The following is a 24763-nucleotide window of genomic DNA, read 5'->3' as shown; positions in this document are numbered from 1 at the left end:
GCCAGCACCCTGGGATCAGTACGCCTCTCCCTCTCCAGCATTCCACGGAGAGGGGCAGGGGCCGGCGGGCGCCATTTGTCTGGGCTGACATAGAACAGTAACGTGAGGAACTGGTCTCAGACCTGATGGTTACAGTTAGACGAATCGGGTCTCCCGGCCTCTCGTCCCCATCCCACCTACCACCCGGTCCCTGCTGTCGCCCCGGGGTGAGGAAGGTGGGGCCTGGGGGACCGGGAGGGTTGGGTAAAGGCTGAGGGGGTGGCATCCGGACCCAGGAGGACCGCCAAGCAGAGGATGGAGCTGCCCTCAAGAGGCCGCAGGTGCCGGCCGTCACGTGGAGCTCCGCACACTGGGGAAGGCGTGGCGGAGCTTCTCCATGATGTCCTCCAAGCACAGGACATCCTGGCGCTTTGACCCCACATCATCTGAGATGGAAAAGAGATTCGGGAAGATAGCCCGCCACTTTCTCCATGAGGCCGAGAAGCCGAGGGAGCGTGCTGCTAGGTGGACAGGACCCGAGTGTTTACGCCTTCCCATTGCAATGGCTGACAGGAGGCACTCGACGCACGTGTATGTGTGTGCGCGTGTGCCTGGAGACCGACCCCAAGGGGTACTATCCCGGAGCTATATCCCCGGCCCATTTTTAGATTTGGCTTCGAAACAGAGGCGAAGTCGCGGAGCCTCATGAAATCGCTGAGGCTGGATTAAACCTGCGACCCTCCCGTCTCAGCCTCCCGAGAGCTGAGATGACAGGTGTGCGCTATTTGTAGAAGACACAAATGAGCGAAGCGGTCAACAAACCAATCAAGCCTGACCCTAAGCTCAAAGCCATGAGAAGCCAGCCCCAGCCCTGGGCCGGGGAGCAGGACCAGCCGGGAGCCGGGAGGAGGCAGCTGAGGGGCCGGGACTCACCTGCAGCCTCCGTGTCTGGAGTGGTCTGTCCCTTCTCCCGAGTGTGGCTGCCTTCCGACTGCTGCGGAGAGGAAGCTAAGGACGAGCCTGCAGAGCCTTGGCCATCAGATTCACTGGGTGGCTAGCAAGAGGGAGGGCCGGATTTAAGTACTTTCCTTCCCTGGACGGAGCCCCGAGCTTGGCGGTGACCCGAGAGACCTCAGGCACATCCTCTACCCTTGAATCTGAGAAGTGTTGGGCAGTACTCCAGTGATTTCCCCTCGTAGGAAACTTGTTATAATATTTAATTACTAGTTAACTACTTCTTTCAGCAATGGGTATCAAAGACTCCCATTTAAAAAAAAAACTGTTTTACTAAATTGGAAAGGAACCTGGGGCATTCAACCCCCTAGCTACACCCCCAGCCCCTTTTATTTTTTATTTTCAAACAGGGTCTCAGGGCTGGGCATGGTGGCACATGCCTGTAATCCCAGTACTCGGAAAGTTGGGACAGGAGGATCACAGGTTTGAGGACAGCCTCAGCAGGTAGTGAGACTCTTATGAACCTAGCAAGACCCTGTTCCCAACCAAAAAAGAAAACTGGGCTGGGATGTAGCCTGGAGGTAGAATGCCTTTGGGTTCCATCCCCAGTATCACAAATAAAATAAAAATAGGTCCTTACTATATGGCTGACGGTCTTGCTAAGTTGCTGAGGCTGGCCTCGAACTTGTAATTCTCCTGCTCCTACCTCCCAAGTACTGGGATTACAAGCGTGTGCCACTATGCCTGGCAGGCTCCTAAGGATAGAGCCTTGCTGTCATTTCAGCTACAATTAAGTAGTTGAACCAATTTTCTCTGAAAACGTAGAGCTGCACACTTGAGCCTCGGTTGGCGGCATAACGCATGTCAGAAACCCCAGGGATGCATGTAAAGGCGGGCCCTCGGAAGATCTGGGGTGCGGGTGACTGGGGGTGGCAGGAAGTGTTCTTGCCCGTTGCAGACAATGACAATAATAGGTAACATTTGTGAAGACGGTACTATATTTCTGACACCATACTAAATTGTGTAAACGTATTGTTTCATTTTATGGCGACCACAATCTGTAATGGCGGAATTATTCTTTTCTCTGTTTGACCAATGAGGGGACTGGGACACAGCAGCATTAAGTAACTTTCCTTATGTCCCACAGTCGCTAACTGGCAGGGCCATCTTCAAAACCAGGGTGACTCCAGAGTTGTATTACCGCCAGAGATGAAAGGGGCTCAGAGTGAGAAGAGACCCCTGTATGGCAAAAATCTTTCTTTCACTAAACATGTGCGAAACTGCTTCTTCCTAGAAAATGCTATCCCAGCAAAATTAACATTTGGTGTGATTTTTGAAGTTTTCTTGTTTTTTTTTAATTTTTATTGTTATTATTCTTTGTACTGGAAGTTGAACTCAGGAGCATTCTGCCTCCACGCCTCTCCCCCAGCCCTTTTTATTTTATAAATTAAATTAAGCTTAAATTCAGCCAGGCATGGTGGCACATGCCTGTAATTCCAGTTTCATGCCTGTAATTACCGGAGGATCTTCAGTTCAAAGCCAGCCTCGGCAACTTAGGGAGGCTCTCAGCAATCTAATGAGACCTTTTTCCAAATAAATAAAATCAGGCTGGGAGTGTAGCTCGGAGGTAGAATGCCCCTGGGTTCCATCCCCAGTACCTCAAAAAAATCATTTTGGAATAGGGTCTTGCTGGGTTGCTGGGGTCCTGCTAAGTTACAGAGGTTGCTCTGAAACCTGAGACCCTCCTGTCTCGGCCTCCCAAGTACTGGGATTTAGGAAGTGTGCTGCCACCACTGGCTTGCAGTCGGGGCCTTCCAAGGGGATCCCACTGGGTTGCAAAGAAGCAAGCCCTCAAAGTCCTCGCTCTCTAGGCCGAGGGCGGCGGCGCAGGCTTGTCATCCAGCATTCGGGAGGCGGAGACCGGAGGATGGCGGTTCGCGCCCAGCCTCCGTAGCGAAGCCCTTCGCAACTCAGTGAGACCCCCTTTCAAGCAATAAAGACTAAAAAATAGGGCTGAGGATGCAGCTCGGAGGCACAACGCCCCCGGGTTCCACCCCCGGTGCTGCTCGGCCTCGGGGCTGGAGGGCGGCACCCAGGGTGGGTGGCAGAGCCCCTGGGGCGGCTCCCAGCCTCACCTGCAGGAGCAGCTCCCGCAGGCGCTGCAGCTGCGACTCCAGCTGCTTGTTGTGGTCCTCCAGGATCTGCATGCGCGTCTCCAGGCGGCTCTTATGCTGACGCAGGATCCGCGCTTCCGCCAGGAGCTCCTCGTGGCGCTGCTCCCGTGCCTCCGAGCCCTCGGCCAGGGCGGGGGCCTCGGCCGCCTCCTCGTGCCGCCACTTGAGGCGCCTCAGCTCTCCCTGGAGCGTGCTGCCCAGGACAAGCAGGCCCGCTGCGTTCCCGCGGCCCCTCTCCTCCGGGGTGAGCCTCCCGCCGCCCCCACCCCAGCCCGGCCGGCCCACTTGGGCATCCAGACACCTAGTGCACAGAGGGCTGACATTTCACCTAAGAAATGGCCGGGGCCTCCGAGTGCTGCTAGGGGATTAATTCTGACATTCACAGCAGGCAGAAACCTGGTCTGCAAATAAAAGAGGCATTAGGGCCTCTTCACAGCCTCCCCCAGTTTGCCCCACTTTCTTTTGTGGTGCTGGGGATGGCACCCAGGGGCTTTCCACCTCTAGGCTACGCTCCCAGACCTATTTTCTATTTTATCTGGAAACAGGGTCTCATTAAGCAGCTGAGAGCCTCACTAAGCAGCTGAGGCTGGCTTCGAACCTGCGCGATCCTCCTGTCTCAGCCTCCTGAGATTAGCCTACTGGGATTACAAGCGTGCGCCACCACGCCCGGCTTGCCCCGCTTTTTCTTTTTTGTACTGGGGATTGAACCCAGAGCCATGCTACTTTTGAGCTACACCTCCAGCTCTTTTTATTTTTTTGTTTTGAAACAGATTCCAAAGAGATGGCCTATGTGGGGGAGAGCACCTACCTACCTTTCTTCCATTCTTTCTTTCTTTCTTTCTCTTTCTTTCTTTCTTTCTTTCTTTCTTTCTTTCTTTCTTTCTTTCTTTCTTCCTACAACAGGACAGACTCACTCTCGGGGCTTTTTCACTCCTCGATGAATGATGTATGTTCCTAACAAGTATGCCTGGTCCGCAGTTCACACCACCCATGACCTGCCACGCCAGCTGGACCACTGTCAGCGTGCTCACTGGCGTCTGCACGGAGCTGGCCCTACTCGGTATCTGCTCGGGTGTCACGGCAACGTCAAATCGCTCCAACTTTCTAGAACCCTACTGTTTCACAATGCGTCTTTCCTGGACTGCGGACAGATGCTGTGCCGACTGGCCCTTGTCCGCCCTTCCCACCTCCACGGCTCCGTTCCAAAGCCTTGCCACTTCAAGCGTGGCACCGCTGTCCCTGGGGGCTACTTACAGAGGCAGGAAGGCGGCCCCCAGACCTGGGAGTCAGAATTCGTCTCTTTCCAAGCTTTCCCAAGGGAGCTGTGCGCGCTGATGTTTAAGAAGCGCCGCTGTACGGCCCGCAGTCGTCCTCACTTGCTCAAAGGGACCCGGCCTCCCTCAGCGCTCGGCTGCTACCTCTGCCTCATGGAGGCGAATGGCAGCCCTGTGGGTCTTCACTTCCCTCCCCCAGCCCTCAAATGCTTATGCAGTGCCAGTGTCTTCGGGTATCTTTAGTAACTGCCCACTCGCTCCTTCTACTGGCAGCATGGAAAGTCCTGGAGCCAGCACGTGGCCACTGTCTTCTCTATTCTCTCTGTGTCCCTTTTGGTTGCATCTAGTAGGTCCATAGGAAATTGGGGTTCCATTAGAGGAGTCAGATGATCATCTTAAGAGCTAGCACTTACTGAACACGTACTATCCAGTGCAAATGGCAGCACATGCCTCTAAGCCCGGCATCTGGAAGGCTGAGACAGGAGGATCGCAAGTTCAAAGCCAGCCTCAGCAACTGAGCAAGACCCTCGGCAACTTAATAAGACCCCGTTTCAAAATTCAAAGGGCTGGAGGTAGAGCCTAGAGGTAGAATGTCCCTGGGCTCAATTCCCAGGACCCAAAAACTAAAAGAACCCTTACAGCCAGGCATAGAGGTGCACACCCGTATCCCCAGTATTTGGAAGGCTGAGACAGGAGGATCCCGGGTTGAAAGCCAGCCTTAGCAACTTACTGGGACTCTCAGCAGCCCGGTGAGCCTGGCTTCCAAATAAGAAAAATGGAATAAAGGGCTGGAGGTATACCTTAGAGGTAATATGCCCCTGGGTTCAATTCCTAGTACCACCAAAAAACCCCCCAAACATTACTATAAGCCAGGTACTTGGCTAACACAGTGTACGCCTGATCTCATTTGATCTTCATAAGTGAGCCTATGCTACCTTATAGACAAGGAAATGGAGGACCCGAGTCTAGGCTACTTGCTCCAGGTCACACTGCTAGGAGGGGCCAGGCCTGGACTCAAGCCCCGCCTCTGAGCTGCCCGGGCCATGGCCGTACCCACCGGTTCTCGTCTTCTAAGTGGGCCAGGATCTTCTCGAGCTCCCCCTTGCTCTCGGAGGCCCCCCGGTCCGTGATGGGGCTGGGGTGGCGCAGCAGGTACTGGTCCTCGTCGCTGTGGGGGTTGGGGAGGAAAGGAAACGGCTTTGAACAGAAAAATTGCGCAGGGCATGAGTTGTGTGCAGGCCCCAGGAGATGCGTGCTGGGGGAGACACTTCCAAGCTACACAGGGGCCTGGAATTCCCGCTGGGGAGGGGTGAGGGACACGGCGTGGCAGGCGAGGTGCTGTGGGTGGGGCCTGAGAGCATGTACAGGATGCAGGGGCGCCTCCCTTCCCTCCTCCAGCACCCATCCCCCTTTGTTTCTTCTCCCAGGGGTATTTGAGACCAGCTGGCTGGGTGTAGGCTGGGGGGCGGGGGCAGGGGGTGCCTGGAGTTTCAGGGCTGCTTCCCAGGGTCCTGGCATCAGGGACCTGGCCCTTAGCCATTCTCAGTCAAGTCAGTGATGTCTCCCAGGATAGGAGTGGTGCTGGCATGAGGCTTATGGTAGCTTGCAACTTTGGGAGACGGCAGTTCTCCTCCCGCATAGAAGTTGGGCATAGAAGGCTGGGAGGCCCCCAGGGGAAGGGGCCTGGCTTGCTGGCTCAAGGGGGTGTGGCCTTCACCCCCTCCCCACAGACGCTCAGGGAACGCCATGTCTGAAAGCAGCCTCCTGGCTAGGGAGTCAGGCCCCTAGCGCCACACTCCTGCACACAGGCCCTCCCCAGAAAGAGGCAGAAGGGTCCCGAGGAGACCTAGTTCCAGGAAACAAGCCGCGGAAACTCACATGCTGTCGTCTGGGGACAGGCTGTCGTTAAAGAAGGAGCAGTTCTGACTTTCCATCTCAGCCAACCTGGGGAGAAGGGGCAGAAGGCGGCTGCAGGGATCTGCTGGCCCACCCACGATGGGATCTTGACTTCTGGAACTGCGCATGTGCCTGGCACCGAGCCCCCTCCCCTAGGACTTCCTCCAGCCCCTCCTCCCACGCCCCAAACCCGCTGGTACCTGCTGGCGAAGTGCTCAATGCGACAGTGTGTGTCGGCATGCGGCAGCATGGGCGACGAAGCCGGCCTGGGAGGGGGCAGAAGACCCGAGGCTGAGCGGCCCGCAGCAGAGGGTGGGCAAGATGGCCCGAGCAGGACGGCCAGCCGCGATCCTAGCCTCGGGGTTCTAGGCCCGATTCTCAGGCCTCGGGCGTCCGGGGCAGGCCCGCCGCGCCGTGTGCCCTGGACTGCCCATGTGCCCTGGACTGCCCGCCACCGCGCTCCGCAGCCCTGTCGCCGCACTCACGTCTCGCCGCAGTCGGCCTCCAGCACCGACTGCACCGGCAGATAGCCGCGCTGAGGGTGTTTGCTGAAGTAGCGCTTTGAGCGGAACTTGTTCTTCAGGGTCGTGGCCAGGTCCCTCACGTTCTCGCTGGATGTGGTCTGTGGGTGGCAGGCCAGGGAACTCACTCCAGTGGCGCCGGCAGTCGGCCGCCTCTCTGTCTGTCTGTCTGTCTGTCTGTCTCTCTCCCTCCTTCCCTCCCTCCTGAACCCTGGGGTATTCTAAGCTACAACCTCAGCTCTTTTATCGTTGGCCCTGGGGATTGGACCCAGTGCCATTCGGTCTCTGAGCTACATCCCCTTTTATTATTGTTTTTGTTTTCAAATCAGGGTCTTGGTTGAGGGTCTTGCTAAATTGCTGAGGCTGGCCTTGAATCTGAGATCCTCCTGTCTCAGCCTCCCAAATCCTGGGGTTATAGTATTTGGGACTAACTTGCTCTCCACTCTTGTTCATGCCTAGCACAGCCCACTCCTAGTAAAAGCTCTAGAAAACTGAATCCTGAGCCGGGCCGAGGATGGTTGCAGGTCGGTGGGCAGCTTCAGGAAGCAGTGAGACTCCCGTCAACCTAGGGAGACTGCGCTTCCAAAAAATCAAGCCAAGCTGGGCGTGGTGGCGCACGCTTATAATCCCAGCATTATGGAGGCTGAGACCGGAGGATCGCAGTTCGCGGACAGCCTCAGCTACTTAGTGACGTCCTCTGCAACTCAGTGAGACCCTGTTTCAAAATAAAGAATAAAAAAATAGGGCACGGGGTGTAGAGGGAAAATGTCCCTGGGTTCCATCCCCAGACCCGAAAAACAAAACAAAACAAAACAACAAAAAACAAGCCGGGCTAGAGCCGGGCGTGGTGGCGCACGCTTGTCATCCCTGCACTTGGGGGGCTGAGACAGGAGGATGGCACAGGTTTGAAGCCAGCCTCAGCTACTTAGTGAGACTCTGTTTCCAAATAAAATAGAAAATAGGTGTGGGAGTGTAGCCCAGAGGTAGAAAGCCTTTGAGTTCCATCTCCAGTACCACCAAAAAAAAAAAAAAGATTAAAAATCAAAAAGGCTGGAGTGTATGGAGTGTAACTCAGCAGTAGAATACCCCTGGACTTATTTCCCAGTAGCACGCACGCGCGCATACACACACACACACACACACACACACACACATATTTGAGGCCGGGGATTACCACTACCAGCCAGTTTTCTGTCTTTGACTCTTACAGTGTTTTCTTTTCTTTTTTTCTTTTCTTTCTTTCTTTTTTTTTTTTTTTTTTGGTGGTACTGGGGTTCCTGGAAGCCCTTCTACCTCCGGGCTACACTCCCAGACCTATTTTATACTTTTTTTTTTGGAAACAGGGTCTCCTAAGCCAGCACAAGTGGCCTCGAACCTGCGCGATCCGCCTCCGAGACGCAGGGATTACAAGCGTGCGCCACCACGCCCGGCCTTATTCTTTTTTTTTTTTTTTTTTTGGTGGTACTGGGGTTCCTGGAAGCCCTTCTACCTCCGGGCTACACTCCCAGACCTATTTTTATTTGGAAACAGGGTCTCCTAAGCCAGCGCGCGCGGCTGGCTTCGAACCTACGCGATCCTCCTGTCTCTGCCTCCCAAGCGCGGGGATTACAAGCCACCACGCCCGGCTTTACAGTGTTTTCTTTCAAATGATAAGAGATAAAACGTAAAGGGCAGCTCCCTGCCCCGCCCCGCTCCCTGCCCCGCCCCGCTGGGCCACACAGGTTTCCGTTCCAACAGCATTTGGAGAAGAGATGCGAGCTCGGAAAGACGGCTGCGGGCAAGGAGCTAGGAAGCCGCGTGGCAGAGCGGTAGCGGGGTGGCGGGGACGTGCCTGGGGCTCTGGGAGGATCTGGGGTGCGGAGTCAGCTCAGGACGCCACACATGGAGCCATGGCCCGCAAACACACCCGCACAGGAGCAGCTCTGTGGCTGAGTCCCGCCTTTGCCGGCCTGCACTGCGGGCTTTGAAGGGGACATTTGCCCGTGGAGACAAGTGGAACTTGTGGGCCAGGTAAAGCACACGCCTTTCTTTTTCTTGAACTGAGCACATGTGTGAGTGCTCCTTGGATTGGGCCGAGGGATGTTCTACCTCTGAACTGCGCCCCAGTCCTTTTATTTCCTTCTGAAACAGGATCTTGCTAAGCTGCCGAGGCTGGCTTCAAACCTGAGCTCCTCCTGTCTCCCTCTCCCAAACACTAGGGCTACAGGTGTTTGTCAGCAAGTTTGGTGCCGAGTCACCGATTCTAGCACAAACTGCGCAGCAGGGGAAAGACCAGGCGCTCAGCTCAGGAGCCTGCAGGCCGCTAAGGGGAAGCCCAGAGCGCAGTGGTGCCCCTGGAAAGGGCTCGCCTTCCCGAGACTCCGCTGTGCGGTAAGACAGCGACTGTTTTTAAAGGGCTGAGCGCCCCCCGACCAACTGCAGGGAACTGGGCGGAGCTCGGAGGTCCCGGCCGAGGGCAGAGTGCGGAGGCTCGTACCGGCGTGTAATATTCCATGATGGGGTAGTGCAGCTTGTTGCCCTTGCTCGCCCTGCCGGTCAGGAAGCAGGTCTGGCAGATGTCCACGTTAAATTGCTTCAGACTCCGGTACCTTGGGGAGAGGAGACGAGGGAGGGAAGACAAGCCGGTGTGCCGGTTCCCTGGTCCCGAAGGGGTGAGGCGCAGACAACGTCCAGCTCCCGCGCCCACCGCTGGCTGAGTCCTCAGCAGGCGGCAGCGTGGCGCTGGACACGGGAAATCTCCAAGACACCACCAGCCCACACTCGCCGGGGCATGGGCAAGCATGGGCCCCGCCCTTCCTGGCAACCCTGCGTGAGAACCGCAAGGGTACAGAACCGGGTCTCTGAACGAGGCTGCCCAGAGGGCCCAGACCCCCAGGTGCCAGCGCGGCTCTTGGAGAAGTTACGCTTCCAGAACAAAGGCAGCGTGTTCAGCTGGCCGGCTCAACTCAACTAGGTCACTGCCAAAGGTTCTTTACTTTCTCTTTCGCTTTTGCAGCGCTAGAAATCGAACCCAGGCCCTAATGCAAGCTAGGTAATGCTCTACCACTGAACGACACTCCCCCGTCCAAAAGTTATTTGTAGTGATAACTTATTACAGAAAATATAATAGCTCTTCAGGTCTACTTCCAAAGCCTGCAGAACCACCCACATCCTGAATTGCTGAGGCTGACCTCAGACCCGCAAGCCTCCTGTCTCAGCCTCCCAGGACTTAGAGGAGTCCGATGATGCAGTAGCTGGTCCTGGATCTACCACCAACTAGCCGTGTGAACTTGGGCAGTTCACACCCCACTTGTGTTTTACATTCGCTCATCTTATAAGAAGCCGTGTTCGTACAGACAGGTACATGCTAGTAGTCTAAAAAGTTGAAAAGTTGAGCCGGGCATGGTGGCACACACTTAGACCAGAACAGGAGGATTGCAGTTCGCGGCCAGCTTCACTACTTAGTGAGCCCCTTTGCAACTCAGGGAGACGCTGTTTCAAAATAAAGAATAAAAACTAGGGCTGGGGGTATATTTCTGAGATAGAATGCCCCTGGGTTCCACCCCCAGCACTGCAAAAAATAAAAGGTTGAAAAGTGGAGCTGGGTGTGGTGGTACAGGCCCATGAACCCAGTACTTGGGAGGCTGAGACAGGAGATCGCAGGTCTGAGGCCAGCCTCAAAAATTCAGCAATGCCCTGTTTCAAAATAAAAAAAAAAAAAAACAAGCTGCCGGGTGTGGCGATGCATGCTTCTAATCCCTGTGATTGAGAGGTGAGACAGGAGGATCTCACGGGATCAAAGCCAGCCTCAGCAACTTAGTGAGACCCTGTTTCCAAATAAAATATAAAATATAGGTCTGGAAGTATATCCTGGAGGTAGAAAGTCTGTGGGTTCTGCTCCCAGTACCACCATAAATAAATAAATAAATAGATATAAAAAGAGCTGGGGGTGTAGCATGGAGATCAAATGCCCCTGGGTTCAATCCCCAGTGTCTGTATGTCTGTCTGTCTGTCTGTCTCTCTCTCACACACACATACACACACACACACACACACACACACACACACACGAGTGTTTTATAAAGGAGGGTAATGTTAACAGGGAGAATGTATTGTAATAATGTTTTATTCCTTAAAAATGGTTGAGAGTATACACAGCAGGGGGCTGAAATGGGTTCCTATCAGCTAACAAGAGCTAACTATTAAATTAAGGGTTATTAGAGACTTCCAGGAAGATGGCAACCGAGAAAAGAGGGGCTTAAGAGCCCCGCTAACAACCAATCTCTATTACCACAAAATCAGCGCCTTTCATAGCCAGAAAACACCATCACCAGAGAAACAAAAAAATCACCAGGCTCCAGAGAGGAGGGGGTCTCATAACAGAGCTCAGAGCCACAGAGGAGATACGCCGGCTCATGGCTGAGGACACGGCAGCAGCGCCTTACTGCCAGCGGCAGCGGCGAGCTCACCGGACGGCTCCAGACCAACGCACTCAACAGCCCACCAGGCTCCAGAGAGGAGCAGCAGACAACAAGCCGAGGTGAGCCGCTGCGGAAGAGCCCGGACAGTGAGCCGAGGTGAGCCGCTGTGGAACAGCCCGGCGGGATTCGGCAGATTTTTTGGCGCAGGAAGCATCTAAAGCTCCCAGTGGCTGGGCTCAGCACACGCTGCAGGGACTCAGAGTGGAGCTCAAAAACAGAGAAGAAATACGCCAGCCTCATGGCCGAGGGCGTGGCAGCAGTGCCATATTGCCACCAGCGGCAGCGGCGGCAGCAGCGAATTCACCGAGTCCAGTACAGCTCCATCTGCATATTCAACAACAGTGAGTCAAATTGCGGGCCCCAGAGGAGAAATCCCAGTACTGACTCCCAGGGACTTGACCCAGTGGGGGAGTGGCGGTGGCAGAGATATCACACCATAGGAGAACGCGCAACCTGGCACCCCCCCCCCCCATAGTCTAAAGCAGCCTCTATCGACTCCCTGGGTCAGAGACTCTGTGATACAACCCAGTAAAGGAGTAGTGGGGACTGAGATACCACAGACTCGAGATCCAGAGCACCTTAAGTGAAGTCGTAGTGACCCAAGGGAAGAACCCAGAGAAGGCACAAACTTCTGAAATCATGGGAAAGAGGAATAACAATGGAGCAATGAATGCCCACAACCCCACAACATCAGAACCCGATAAGACAGAAATTCAGAGATTTCTAGAAGATCAAATCAGGAAAATAACTGTAGAAATAATAGAGGTGTTTCGAAAAGAATTCAGAGAGAGCCAAAAAGAGATAAAGGATGCAATTAATGAAGTAAAGGCCTCAATTCAAAGCACAAACAACCCATTAGACCACATGGAGAACAGAATCTCGCTCTTAGAAGATGATCATTCAAAAAATGAACGCATAGTTTCTAATCTAGAAAAAAAATATCCGACAGCAGGAATCTGACATTGAAGAAATATGGGCCCACTTTAACAGAGCTAACCTAAGAATAATTGGAATAGAGGAGGGGATCAACAATGTCTTCAAGGAAGTAACAGCAGAAAAGTTTCCAAACATAGAGCAAGAGGTTGATACAAAGGTCCAGGAAACTTATAGAACTCCCTTTAGACAGGATCAGAGAAGAGGATCCCCACGCCACATAATTGCCAAAATGACCAATGTGGAAGCCAAGCAGAGAATCTTAAAGGCAGCAAAAACAAAGGGCCAAGTGACCTTCAGAAGCAAACCAATTAGAATCACTCCAGATTTCCCAAACCAAGTCATGAGAGCCAGAAGGGCTTGGAGTAACATATTCCAAACTCTGAAAGAAAACAACTTCCAGCCAAAAATTTCCTACCCAGCAAAACTTTCTATCAAATTAGATGGAGAAATAAGAAGCTTCCATGACAAACAGAAACTGAAGGAATTTATGTCTTCAAAACCAGCGCTAGAAAAATACTCAAAGAGATGAACTACAAAGAAGAAATAGGTAACACACACCAGAACCAGAGAAACAAGAGTTTCCATCCAACAGACAACTGAGATTGGTTATCTGTGGAGATTCATTATTTATGTTAGTCTTTTACCTATCTCTAAATTGTATTGTTTGCCTTTATTGTTGCTAATTTTTAGGATTTCTAGTTGGAATATTAATATACCTTCAGATATAGCATTTGGAAATATTTTATCCCATTCTATCAGTAACTTTTAACTCTGTTTACATTGTCTTTGGATATACAATATTTTTTTTATTTTTTAGGGAGTTTGTTTACCCTTCTGTTGCCTGTGCCATTGAAATCATATCCAAGAAATCATTGCCAATTTCAATGTTGTGAGGTTTTATGACCCAGATTTTCTCCTGAAAGTTTATAGTCTTAAGATTTATATTTAGGTCTTTTATCTATTTTGAGTTAATATTTGTATATGGTATTAGGTAAGGGTCCAATTTTATTCTTTTTCATGTCATTATTATTTTTCAACAATATTTAGTTAAAAGATTAGTATTTCCTCCACCAAATGTCTGTGGAAACCTTGTCAAAAATAACTTGACAATATATGGAAGAATGTATCTCTAGGCTTTTATTTAACTCCAATGGTTTATATATCTGCCTTTAGAACAGTACTACACTGTTTCAATTATTGTAGCTTTATATGGTTTGAAATTAGAAAATATATATCTTCTAGCTTTGTTCTTTTTCGAGATCATTTTGGGTATCTAGAGTCCATATTCCATATTAGGATAGATTTTTTTTCTGAAAAATAAATATATAAATATATGATAGTTTCACCTAAAAAATAGAAAAAAATATTCTCTGGCAAGAAAGAAAGCAAAAAGAAACATTGAAATGTTATCTTTAAGTCATCAAAAGCTTGGTATCAGACAAATGAAACTATTATGTGAGATTATCATTGTTAATTTTGGATAAATTGCTATAATACTAGATGTCAACCACTAAGCCAAGCATGGGAAGGAGGGATGGGGAGAAAATGGGGTGGGGATTGGGTGGGGGCTGACTGGGCGATGTGTGCATGTATGTCTACAAAAGTTTTTTGTATCTCACTATGATGTATGAATACAGTGCACCAATAAAAAATTTAAAAAAATTAAGGGTTATTAAAGTTCAAGGGTTTTCTAAGCCAGTTGGTTAAACAGAGCCATTATTTAAAAATTAAATTACAAGTCGGGCCTGGTGGCACATGCTTGTAATTCCAGAATTTGGGAGGCTGAGACAGGAGGATCAAGGTTCCCCGATAGCCTCAGTTACTTGATGAGGCCCTCCACAGCATAGTGAGATTTTGTTCCAAAATAAAGAATAAAAATAGGGCTGGGAGTGTAATTCAGAGGTACAATGCCCCTGGGTTCCATCACCAGTACCACAAAATAAATAAATAAATAAATAAATAATAAAAATTAAATTATAATGCCAGGCATAGAAGTAGTACATGTGTATAATCCCAGTAGTTGGGAGCCTGAGACAAGAGGATCTCAGGGTTGAGGGAAGCCTCAAGAAATCAGTGAGGTCCTGCTTCAAAAACAAAATAAAAAGGGCTAGGGGTGTAGCTTGGAAATAGAATACCTCTGGGTTCAATTCTCAAAACCAAAAACTAAAGAATTAAATTATAAATTTTGCTAGGCATGGTGGTACATGCCTATAAACCTAATACTTTGGAGGCTAAAACAGAAGGATCGCAGATTTGAGGCCAGTCTCAGCAAGTTAGCAAAACCCTGTTTCAAAATTTAAAAATGAATGAACAAAACAGGACGGGGGTGTAGCTCAGAGGTAGAATGCCCGGGTTTAATCCTTAGTGTTCCCCAAAAAGGTTATAAAAGCTCACAAATAAGCAAATGATATTAACTAAAGGTAATAAGTATACAAACCTCATCACTTCTTTTTTGGGGGATTGAATCCAGGGGCATTCTACCTCTGAGCTACAAGAAGCCCTATTTTTTTCTTCTTATTATTTTTGCTTATTTATTTCTTTAGTAAGTTGCAGAGGCCTCACTAAGCAGCTGAGGCTGGCTGTGAACCCATATCCTCCTGTCTCAGCCTCCCAAGTACTGGGATTACAAGCTTGTGCCACCATGCCCAGCATGTGGAATGCTTAACTTTGTAAAAACTTGGAAGTGATGAACTCTTGTTTTTTAAAATTTTACTTAATTTTATTGTTGTTGTTGTTGTTGTTGTTGTTGTTGTTGTTGTTGTTGTTATTGGCGGCACTAGGGATGGAAGCCAGGGGCATTCTACCTCCGAGCTGTATCCCCAGCCCTATTTTTTATTTTTTATTTTGAAACAGGGTCTCCCTGAGTGGCAGAGGGCCTAAGCAGCGGAGGCCGGCCGCGAACCGCGATCCTCCGGTATCAGCCTCCCCGGCGCTGGGATGACAGGCGCCCACGCCCGGCCCCCTCATCACTTCTAGATCACTTCTGGCTGATCTGTGCTCGTGGGAGCAGACGTGCCTCCAGTTCCAGCTCCCCAGCCTGGGCGGTGCTCGCGCAGGCCTTGCCGCGGGCATTCTAGGCCAGACTTGGGGTTCTGGAGCGCTCACCCTGCGGCTGCGCGGCGGGCGCCGTCTAAGTGCGCCTCGGCAGGCTCTGCTGGGCCCTGCTGTAGGAAACCCGACAGGAGCGGGCCTGGAAGCATCCGCTCCAAATCAGGCGTCCTTTTCTTTTTTCCTGACGGTTGATTGCGAAAGTTTTGCTGGCACGCCATTTACTAAGGGATAATTAGAGTGTCTGCTATCCATTTTATGATGGGCGTCAAGACCTCATATTGCAGCTGAAACAAAAGGAGTTCAAGCCGGGCGTGGTGGGGCGTGGTGGCGCACACTTGTAATCTCAGCACTCAGGAGGCTGAGAAAGGAGGATCACAGTTCAAGGCCGGCCTCAACTATGTAGGGAGGCCCTTTGCAACTCAGTGAAATCTTGTTTCAAAATAAAGAATAAAAGAGTCGGGCTGGGGGTGGAGCTCGGAGGTAGAAGTTCCTGGGTTCCATCCCCAGCACCACAAAGACCAAAGTTAAGCATTCCACAGTGGGAAGGGTTATGACCGGCACGCCGAGGCCCAGCGGCTTGGCGGCAGCGGCCGGCCATCGCTCGCCGTCCCGTCGCCGTCCCGCCCGTCGCCACCCCGTGCGGTGCCCGGCTCGCAGCCCACCTGAAGCCCTTGATGGGGCACTGCCGGCAGATGGAGCACTTGGTCTGATGCTTCACTTGCTCGGCCATGGCGACCCGGTGCAGGACGGCCAGCCACACCATGGACTGCGGCTCCAGGCTGACCCACTCCAGGAACTGGGAAGCCTCGATCACTGGCTTCCCGGTGCTCTAGGGAAACCAGGCGGAAGGGCTGGGGCGCAGCGTCAGCCCAGACGGGCTCTCCAAAGGACCGCAACCGGGCACCCCAGGGCGCTTCTGTCCGGGGCATCCCGACAGACTCCCGTCTCGGCTCGGAGCGCTCCCCCCGCGCCTGCTGGGTCCTCTCCCTTCACGGCTCGCCGCCCCCTTCCCTCCGAAACGCCGTACTCACGAAGCGGAAGCAGCTCTGAACACTGGGCTCCACGTTGCTGCCCCCGAAGGCCGCCACTTCGCCCAGCTGGCGGGGCACCTGAATGGCCTCGTGAAGCAGGACGCCCAGGTGGCGCTGGTCACACTGGCTGCCCGAATTGGCCACTTGGCTGAACAGGTCTGCGGGGCCAGCCCCGAGGCAGGAATGGCCAGGGAGGTGCGGAAAGGAGCGCGGGGAGACTGCCTCAGCATCACCAAATCTCCCCATCGCCGAGCCTCGAGCCTCGCCGTCGCCGAGCCTCGCTATCACTGAGCGGTACTGGGGATTGAGCCCAGGGGCATTCTACCTCTGAGATATATATCCCAGCCCGATTTTGATTCTTTATTTGGAAACGAGCTCGGTAAGTTGCAAAGGGCCTCACTAAGTAGCTGAGGCTGGCTGCAGACCTGGAAGCCGCCAGTCTCAGCCTCCGTGTACTGGGATCACAATTGTGCACCTCCACCCAGCCCTCCTGCTTATCTGATGTCTGGGCTCCTCCCGCAGGCCCTCTCCTCCACCCACCGCCACGCCAGGCCTTCGCGCTGTACTCACACTGGAGCTTTTCTTTGACTTCCGTGCCACACAAGCAAGCGATGCCAGTCTTAAAGGACAGCGCCCGCATCTTTCCGCTGCGGCCACTAGGTTTAAAAAAGGAGACTGAGGACACGAAGGTATGCAAAGAGTTAACATCTTGCCAGCCATTTTCCTCACCAGTGGACCCCAGCGGAGCTCAAGCCAAGCGTGCACGGAGCTGAGCTGGTCCCACGTCCTCCCGCTATGCCCACCGGAGGAGTCCCATCGCGTTGCGTGCGGAGGCTGCCGGCCAGAAAGCCCTCACCTGTCAAACACATTGAGCAGCCAGTTGAGGCTCATGTCCACGCAGAGAGGCACGTTGACCAGGATGCCCCTCTCCTCCTCCAGCCGCTCGTACAAGGCAGTCAGGCAGTGAATGACCTCCACCACGTCCATCACCTGCTCGCCGGCCTGCAGCTCATGCTCGTTGAAGACCTCCAGGGCTGTAGACAGAGTCACCAGGTCCACTGGAGAGAAAGCAGAAAGAGGCCACTGTAGCCCAAAGTGGCCCCCGGGTTACCCAGGGCGGTGAGGCGCCGCCGCGCCCAGGTCCGACTCTCATTTGCCAGTGTGAACCAAGCTTGGAGGTAGAATGCTCCTGGGTTCCATCCTCAGTACCACAAAAAATAAGAAATCAATGAAAAAAGAGTTGGGGGTATAGATCAGAGGTAGAACACCCCTGGGTTCAATTCCCAGCACCACATTTCTTTTTAAACGGGCTTTCTAAATTGCTTCTGTGTTGTTTTGACTCCTATGGGATCCTATCCCAAATTGAGTTTTTCAGTCTTTATGTAAATAATAATTTTTCTCCTCCTCCTCCTCCTCCTCCTCCTCCTCCTCCTCCTCCTCCTCCTCCTCCTCCGTCTCACTGAGGTGCAGAGGGCCTCACTAAGTAGGAGGCCTTCCGTGAACCGAGATCCTTCGGTCTCAGCCTCCCGAGTGCCGGGATTACAAGCCGTGCAGCACGCCCGGCTCCTTTATGTAAATTTCAACTGCAGGTCGATCTGTCCTTCTTCTCAGAACCTAGGGGCTCTCTGTGAAGGCTCGGGTGCGGCTGAGCGCGCCTGGGTAGGAGGTGTGAACAGCCAGCCAGGAGGCGCCTCGGCCTGCGGCCATGCTGACCCCAGCCGCAGGCATTTGCTTCTGCGGTCGGTTCTGTCGCTACGCCCGGTCCCCAGGGTGCCCGCGCGGGCTGGGAGACTCCTGCCCTGAGTGAGTTGCTTGATTCCCCACGTTGGGGTCCACTTGTGGGTTGGGGTTGGGGTGTGGAGGGCTGGAAGGCAGAGCCCAGCCTGCGGAGGCTCCCCGCCAAGCCGGCTGCCCTGGCCCGGAGGGCGCGGAAGCAGGAAAGGGCAGAGGATGTGGGAGAGGAGGGTGGGCGCAGGGAGGCGGGACGTACGGCGCAGGGCCTTCTGGACTCTTCGGAGCTTCATGGCGGTGCGGTAGGCTGAGAACTTGATGTTGTTCAGGTCGGCTGCAGAGATCAGGGAGATGCGAGTTAAAGCCACAACATACCGCTTCACACCCCCAGACTGGCCCAGAGCAGCATGCGTGCACGCGGAGACGTGCACGCGGAGACGTGCACGCGGAGACGTGCACGCGGAGACGTGCACGCGGAGACGTGCACGCGGAGACGTGCACGCGGAGACGTGCACGCGGAGACGTGCACGCGGAGACGTGCACGCGGAGACGTGCACGCGGACGCGGCAGCGCCGCTGGCAGCGGCAGTGTGCGCAGTGTGCGCTGATACGATGACCCTGGAAAACAGCTCAGTGTCATCTGGGCAGACACCGCAGCGAGCGCTATAGCATGGCTCAGGAAACACACACTCACTCGTGTGTACATGTGCACGTAACTTCAGCTTTTCAGAAAGCAATTTAGAACTACTTTAATAATGTGAGAACATAAACTAGTACCAAATCTGACTCTTGCTAAGGGTATATTGATATTTCCTAGTCTAGATCAATTCTTAGCGTGTGTGTGTGTGTGTGTGTGTGTGTGTGTGTGTGTGTGTTACTGGTGAGTGAACTCAGGGCTGTTCTATCTCTGAGCTACACCCCCAGCCCTTTTCATTTTAATTAATGTATTTGTTGTGGCACTGAGGATTGAGCCCAGGGGCATTCTACCTTTAAGCTACCCCCCAGCCCTTGTTTATCTTTTGCTTTATGAAGCAAGCGCGCAGTAAGTTGCTGGGCTGTTCTCAAAGCTGCAGCCTTGCTCCTAAGGCGCCCCGGTGCGGGGCTCATAGGCCTGCAGCACTGCGCTCGGCCCTAGGCCATTTGCATTTAAAATGCTCATCCCAGCGCACCAAATCCATGTCACGACCTGGAGACTGAAAAACACGCCCTGGGGGAGTACTTGCACGGAGGCCATGTACGGGAAATCCTCAGCAGCGCTGCTCTCTTTAGCTCTGACCAGAAACTCACAGCCCATCGGGGTCCAACGGGTGAAGAAGCTGCTCGACCCAGGGGGTGCGCATATATATTCCCAGCGTTTGGGAGGCTGAGACTGGAGGATCGCAGTTCGAGGACAGCCCCAGTAACTTAGTGAGGCACTAAGTAACTTAGCGAGAACCTGCTTCAAAATAAATGTTTGTAAAAATAGCAACTGCTAGCCGGGCGTGGTGGTGCACGCTTGTCATCCCAGCATCGGGGAGGCAGAGACCTGAGGATCTGGGTTCGCAGCCAGCCTCAGCTACTTAGTGAGGCCCTCTGCAACTCAGTGAGACCCGGTTTCAGGATAAAGAATAATAAATCAGGCTGGAAGGTATAGCTCGGAGGTCGAATGCCCCTGGGTTCCACACCCCCACAACAGAGAAGCAGATCACACCTGGCATCCACAAGTGTGACAGCCCAGGGCACCGCCCACCCTCCACTGAGGAGGGCAGAGGGGAAAGGATCTGAGAAGGCAGGTGGGCACGCATGTGCTTGGAGTCCCACTATGGGAGGCCAAGACAGGACTTGAATCCAGGGATGTTCTACCTCTCAGCTACCCCCAGGCCAAGTTGATCTTTTAGAGGGCTTCGCTCAGGTGCTGAGGCTGGCTTTGAACCTGCAGCTGCCTGTCTCTGCCTCCCAAGTACTGGGATTCCAAGTGTGCGCCACCACGCCCGGGTATCCATCGTTCACGATTGACATTTTGTAGCCTTTAAACCACTACCTCCCATTTCCCCTCCCAGCCCCCGACAGCTACTATTCTGAGTCTGACTATTTCAGATTCCTTACGTAAGTGAGATCGTGTGGTGTCTGCCTTTATGTGCCTGGCTTATTTCACACAGGAACGGCCCTCAGGTCCACCCATGTTGCCGCGAATGGCACGACTTCTCTCTTTAAGGCTCACTCGTGTTCCATCGTGTGCATAGCACATGCTGTCCATCCTTCACTGTTGCTGGAGGTTAGAGGACAGACAGTCGCAGGCCCCACCCCCGCGGGCCACCCGCACTCTTACCTAGGGTTTGGTACAGCTCAGTCATCTTGGGGTGGTCCCAGCAGGTGGTCTGAGCCTGGTGGCTGCAAGTAAAAGCGTCAGTAGCGCCGGTGTGTGCCCACCCCAAGCACGCACGAGTGCTTCTCAGCGAGAAGTTGCATGCGAGAAGCCCGAAGATCCCTGGGGACGGGCTGGAGGATAGAGGGGTGGGGTAGGGAGCGAGTGACAGGCGAGGGAGGGTGGGCATGGACAGACCGCTTCTCGGGACCACTCACTTGATGTAGTAGGGAACTTTATTGGGTGAAATTGCTCTTTCCCAGGGGACCTGGACGGAGGCTGGTAAAGAGAAAGAGAGTTGATGCCGAGGCAAGGGCGCTCGGCTCAGGGGAGGCCTGACTCTCTCACGGCCCCCGCTTACTAGAGTCTCGGGGTGGCAAGCACTTGTGCGTGTGCGTGTGCATGTGTGTAGGGTGTTGGGGGCTGTTCTAACTCTGAGCTACATCTCCAGTCTGTACATCTCCGGCCTATTTTTGTTGTTGTTTTTGTTTTTGTTTTTGCAGGACTGGGAATGGAACCCAGGGGCATTCTACCTCCGAGCTACATCCCCAGCCCTACTTTTTAGTATTTTTATTTTTGCGACAGGGTCTCACTGAGTTGCGTAGGGCCTCCTCGCTAAGTAGCTGAGGCCGTCCGCAAACTGCGATCCTCCGGTCTCAGCCTCCTAAAAGCTGAGATTACAAGTCTGGATCACACCCGGCTATTTTATGTTATTATGAAACAGGGTCTCGGGTCTTGCTAAGTTACTGCACACTAGCTTCAAACCTGTGATCCTCCTGTCTAGTCTCCAAGTAACGGGATTACCGGTGTGCACTCCCTGCCCAGCTATGGATAAACTCTTAGAATGAACACATTTCTCTCCCTGACGTGGGAAGAGGAAGCGCTTGTCACTGATGCCCTAACATACCAGGATGTGGCTGCGACGGACACACGGTTGTGCCCTGGCCACTCCCACACTGCCCTCCCAGAGCCTTTCTACCCAGCTAGCTGCACGCGGCTCGATTGCTCCAGTGCGCCAAGGAGACCCTCCCCTCCTCGCGGGGGGCACTTCTCAGCCTGTGGGCCAGAGGGGCCCCGACTGCCTATTTCTCTTGCCTCTCTCAGCCCTGTGGCTTCATCTCCCAGCTCTCCCAGGAGAGGCTAGGATTACCTGGCTGGTCAGCTCACTACCGGTTTCCCTGAGTACAAGAGCCCTCTGCAGGTATGGCTGCATGCCCCTGAGAATAATAGCAATAATTCTAACCGCGACTAACATTTACTGAGTTCCTACCCTGTTCCAGATACTATGCTCCTGTGTGTGTGTGTGTGTGTGTGTGTGTGTGTGTGTGTGTGTGTGGGTGGTACTGGGTATGGAACCCAGAGGTGTTATACCTCTGGATCACACCCCCAAGTCCCTTTTTATTTTCAAACAGGGTCTTGCTATATTGGTGAGGATCTCACTAGGTTGTGGAGGCAGGCCTCGAACCTGTTATCTTCCTGTCTCAGCCTCCCACCATGGCTGGCTTTTTCCTCTTTCTACAGATGAAAAAAATTTAGGTTCAAGAAAGTTAAGCTGTTTTTTTATTTTTGTGGTGTGGGGATGGAGCCCAGGAGCATTCTACCTCCAAGCTATGCCCCCAGCCCTATTTTATTTTTTTATTCTGAAACGGGGTCTCACTAAGTTGCAGCGGGGGGTCACTAGTAGCTGAGGCTGACTGTGAACCTGCGTTCCTCCTGTTTCCCAAGTACCGGGATTCCAAGCGTGTGCCACCGTGCCCAGCTCAAGAAGGTTAAGCTGTTTGTTCAAGCCTGCACACCCGTTGCGTCGAGGCCCTGACCCAGCCCAGGTCTCTGACAAGCGCCACACTCCACCGCTTCTTGGATGCCAAGCCCCAGGGGACAAAAGATGATTCTCTTGGAAGGAGGCCGGCTGGACTCACGTACAGGAAAGAAAGTGCTGCGAGCCAGGTCCAAAGTCCCGATGGGCGTCCTGTAGCTGCTTCAGCCTGTCGCCAACTGCCACCTGTGGAAGGGCGGCGGGGACGGCGGGTTCCCAGGGACGGTGACGGAGGCTCCTTGCCATCCTTGCCATCCGCCCGGCTGCCTCTGCCCTGCTCCGCCCTCCCACTGTCGCCTCCGAGTCCTCCCCCACGAGTGAGTCCTCCCCCACGGTCCCTAGTTCCAGGCGCAGTCACTCTTGCCCTACCCACCCGGCGAGCAGGAGGGCGCTCCAGCCCAGGCAGGCCCTCCCGCTCGTCCGCCCCCTCGCTCCTGCAGCCGCTTCTGAGCCCCACGGTCGCCACCGCTCTTCCAAGGTGGTTTCTTGGTGTGCGGCACCCGGGACCGAGCCCAGTGGCATCCTACTCCTGTGCCTTGAGCCTGCAGTCCTCCTGTCTCAGCCTCCCAAGTGGGACTCGAGGCGGGCGCCACCACGCCCCGCTGGCTTCATTTCAGTGCCCTCCGTCCCCAGCCCGGCTGCCCCTCTACCTGGAGCTGCTTCCACCGGATGTTGACCTGCTCCAGGGCCCGGGAGTTCTCCATGGACAAGTGCACGTCAGAAATGGCAAGTTGGTGGGCCAGGTCATTCACCAGCTTCACTCCGTCCTTCGCGGGGGAGAATTCTTCCCTGAAGAGCTGGAGATCCAGGACCCCAGGCCACGGCACATACAGTGGGAAAGAGGACCCGTCACGCACTCACCTCAACTCCGCCCTCGCGCGTCAGCTTTTCTTTTCTTTGTGATATGGTTTGGGTTTAGAAGTCCCGCGGCTATCCTGGAGATGACGCTGAGTGGCCAAGGAGGGGTCCCCGGGCATTACGGAAGGTCCCGCCTCCCCTCTTCCTCTCTCTTGTTTCTGGTCCCCATGATGTTAGAGCAGAACCTCGTGCTCTTCCTCCCTCTGCCGCCCGCCTCTAGGCCCTGAGCTCTGCAAACCCAGCCTGACGTGGACTGAGCCTCTGAAATCTCCAGAACTGTGAGCAAATCATTCTTCCTTCCTCCAAGTTGTGTGTGGTCAGGTTTACTGGGTCGCGGCAGGGAGCATGCTGACCGAGACGCTTTGGTTCGGTACTGGGGATTGATACCAGGGACACCCTAGCTCTAGCTTACACCCTCAGCATACTTTATTTTTTAATTTGAAACAGGGTCTTGCTAAGCTGCTGAGGCTGGCCTCAAACCTGCCATCCTCTCATCTCAGCCTCCCAAGTATTGGGATAACAGGTGTGTGCCGCCACGCCTGGCCCCAGAAGTTTGCTATTAATAACACAACTTAGGTACTTTTCTCTTAGGGCAAGTAGACTAAGGTGTGGGTGACTGCTATTCTGCTCCTCTCCTCATCTCAGAAAACGAGAGGAAGGGAAGAAAGTGAAAGAACAGAGTAGACTACAGCCAAACCAGCCCCCAGTGGAGCACGTAAGTCCGGGCGGGCTGAAACACCTCGGCAGAAGGAGCACGGTCAGGGCCAGGAAGCATCAGGTCTGGGGGAGGGGGGGCATGCCTTAATGGCCTGTATGTGCTCCGGGAGTGAATCAATAAAGAGGTCCCCGATGGGCTCCCAGGTCGCACGGACTCCCTCGGCTTGGGTGAGAGCGGAGCTCAGTTCCTCCATCGCCCCTTGCATCTCCAGGAGCTGCTCCAGCGTGCGCTCAATGTGGCGGTGCTGGTCCACGCAGCGCGCCGTCAGCTTCTCCCAGAGTTCGCTGGCCACGGTCGCCTGCTTCCACACGAAGCGGCTAAGGTTCTGGATCCGCTGTCTGGGGGAGGAATCTGCAAGGGCAGGCAGGCAGCGAGTCGGTCAGGATCCTCAGGCCACGACGCCCAGAGGAGAGCAAAGAGGAAGACATTCCTTTGTACAAGGTGCGCGCGCGCGTGCGTGTGTGCATGTATTCACACTCACGCGAACACATTTTCCAAGCCTGAGCTCCTTTTGCACATTGTTTCCTTGTGTGTGTGTGTGTGTGTGTGTGTGTGTGTGTGTGTGCGTGCTGCTGGGGACTGAACCTAGGGGACTTCTAACTCCAAGCTACACCCCCAGCCCTATTTTACTTTTTATCTGGAAACAGGGTATTGCTAAATTGCTGACAGCGTAAGTTGCTGAGACTGGCTTGGAACCTGCAATTCCAGTATTTTTTTAAAGAAGATTACCTTTTTCTGTGGTACTGGGGATGGAACCCAGGGGCATTCTACCTCTGAGCTACACCCCAGCCCTAATTTTTTATTATTTATTTTGAAACAGGGTCTCACTGAGTTGCAGAGGGCCGCACTAAGTGGGCGAGGCTGTCGGCGAACCATGATCTTCCTGTCTCGGCCTCCCGAATCCTGGGATGACAAGTGTGCACCGCCACACCTGGCTTTCAGTTTCTTTTAAATAAACTGTTTATTTTGAGATTATGTCATAGATTCCCATGGAGTTAGAAGAAATAATACAAAGACCGTA

General features: G+C 53.5%; 1 protein-coding gene across 1 annotated transcript in view; it reads right to left on the bottom strand.

The window, feature by feature from the left end:
• Positions 1-330: 330 nt before the first annotated feature.
• DRP2 (dystrophin related protein 2) overlaps positions 331-24763 on the bottom strand; it is a gene marked incomplete at both ends in the record, with an annotated part of 36529 nt that continues 12096 nt past the window's right edge. Inside the window, 18 exons of the mRNA XM_080719031.1 lie at positions 331-425; positions 913-1033; positions 3069-3300; positions 5439-5549; positions 6260-6325; positions 6478-6543; positions 6763-6899; positions 9275-9386; positions 15908-16074; positions 16277-16434; positions 16847-16932; positions 17133-17334; positions 18267-18341; positions 20315-20376; positions 20569-20629; positions 22274-22352; positions 22817-22963; positions 23825-24093. Coding sequence (XP_080575157.1) covers positions 331-425; positions 913-1033; positions 3069-3300; positions 5439-5549; positions 6260-6325; positions 6478-6543; positions 6763-6899; positions 9275-9386; positions 15908-16074; positions 16277-16434; positions 16847-16932; positions 17133-17334; positions 18267-18341; positions 20315-20376; positions 20569-20629; positions 22274-22352; positions 22817-22963; positions 23825-24093 — 2246 coding nt within the window. The remainder of the gene's footprint in view (positions 426-912; positions 1034-3068; positions 3301-5438; positions 5550-6259; positions 6326-6477; positions 6544-6762; positions 6900-9274; positions 9387-15907; positions 16075-16276; positions 16435-16846; positions 16933-17132; positions 17335-18266; positions 18342-20314; positions 20377-20568; positions 20630-22273; positions 22353-22816; positions 22964-23824; positions 24094-24763) is intronic.

The sequence above is a fragment of the Muscardinus avellanarius genome (assembly GCF_963383645.1).
Source record: "Muscardinus avellanarius genome assembly, chromosome: X".
Lineage (NCBI taxonomy): Eukaryota > Metazoa > Chordata > Mammalia > Rodentia > Gliridae > Muscardinus > Muscardinus avellanarius.
This window is presented reverse-complemented; position numbering and strand designations above follow the sequence as displayed.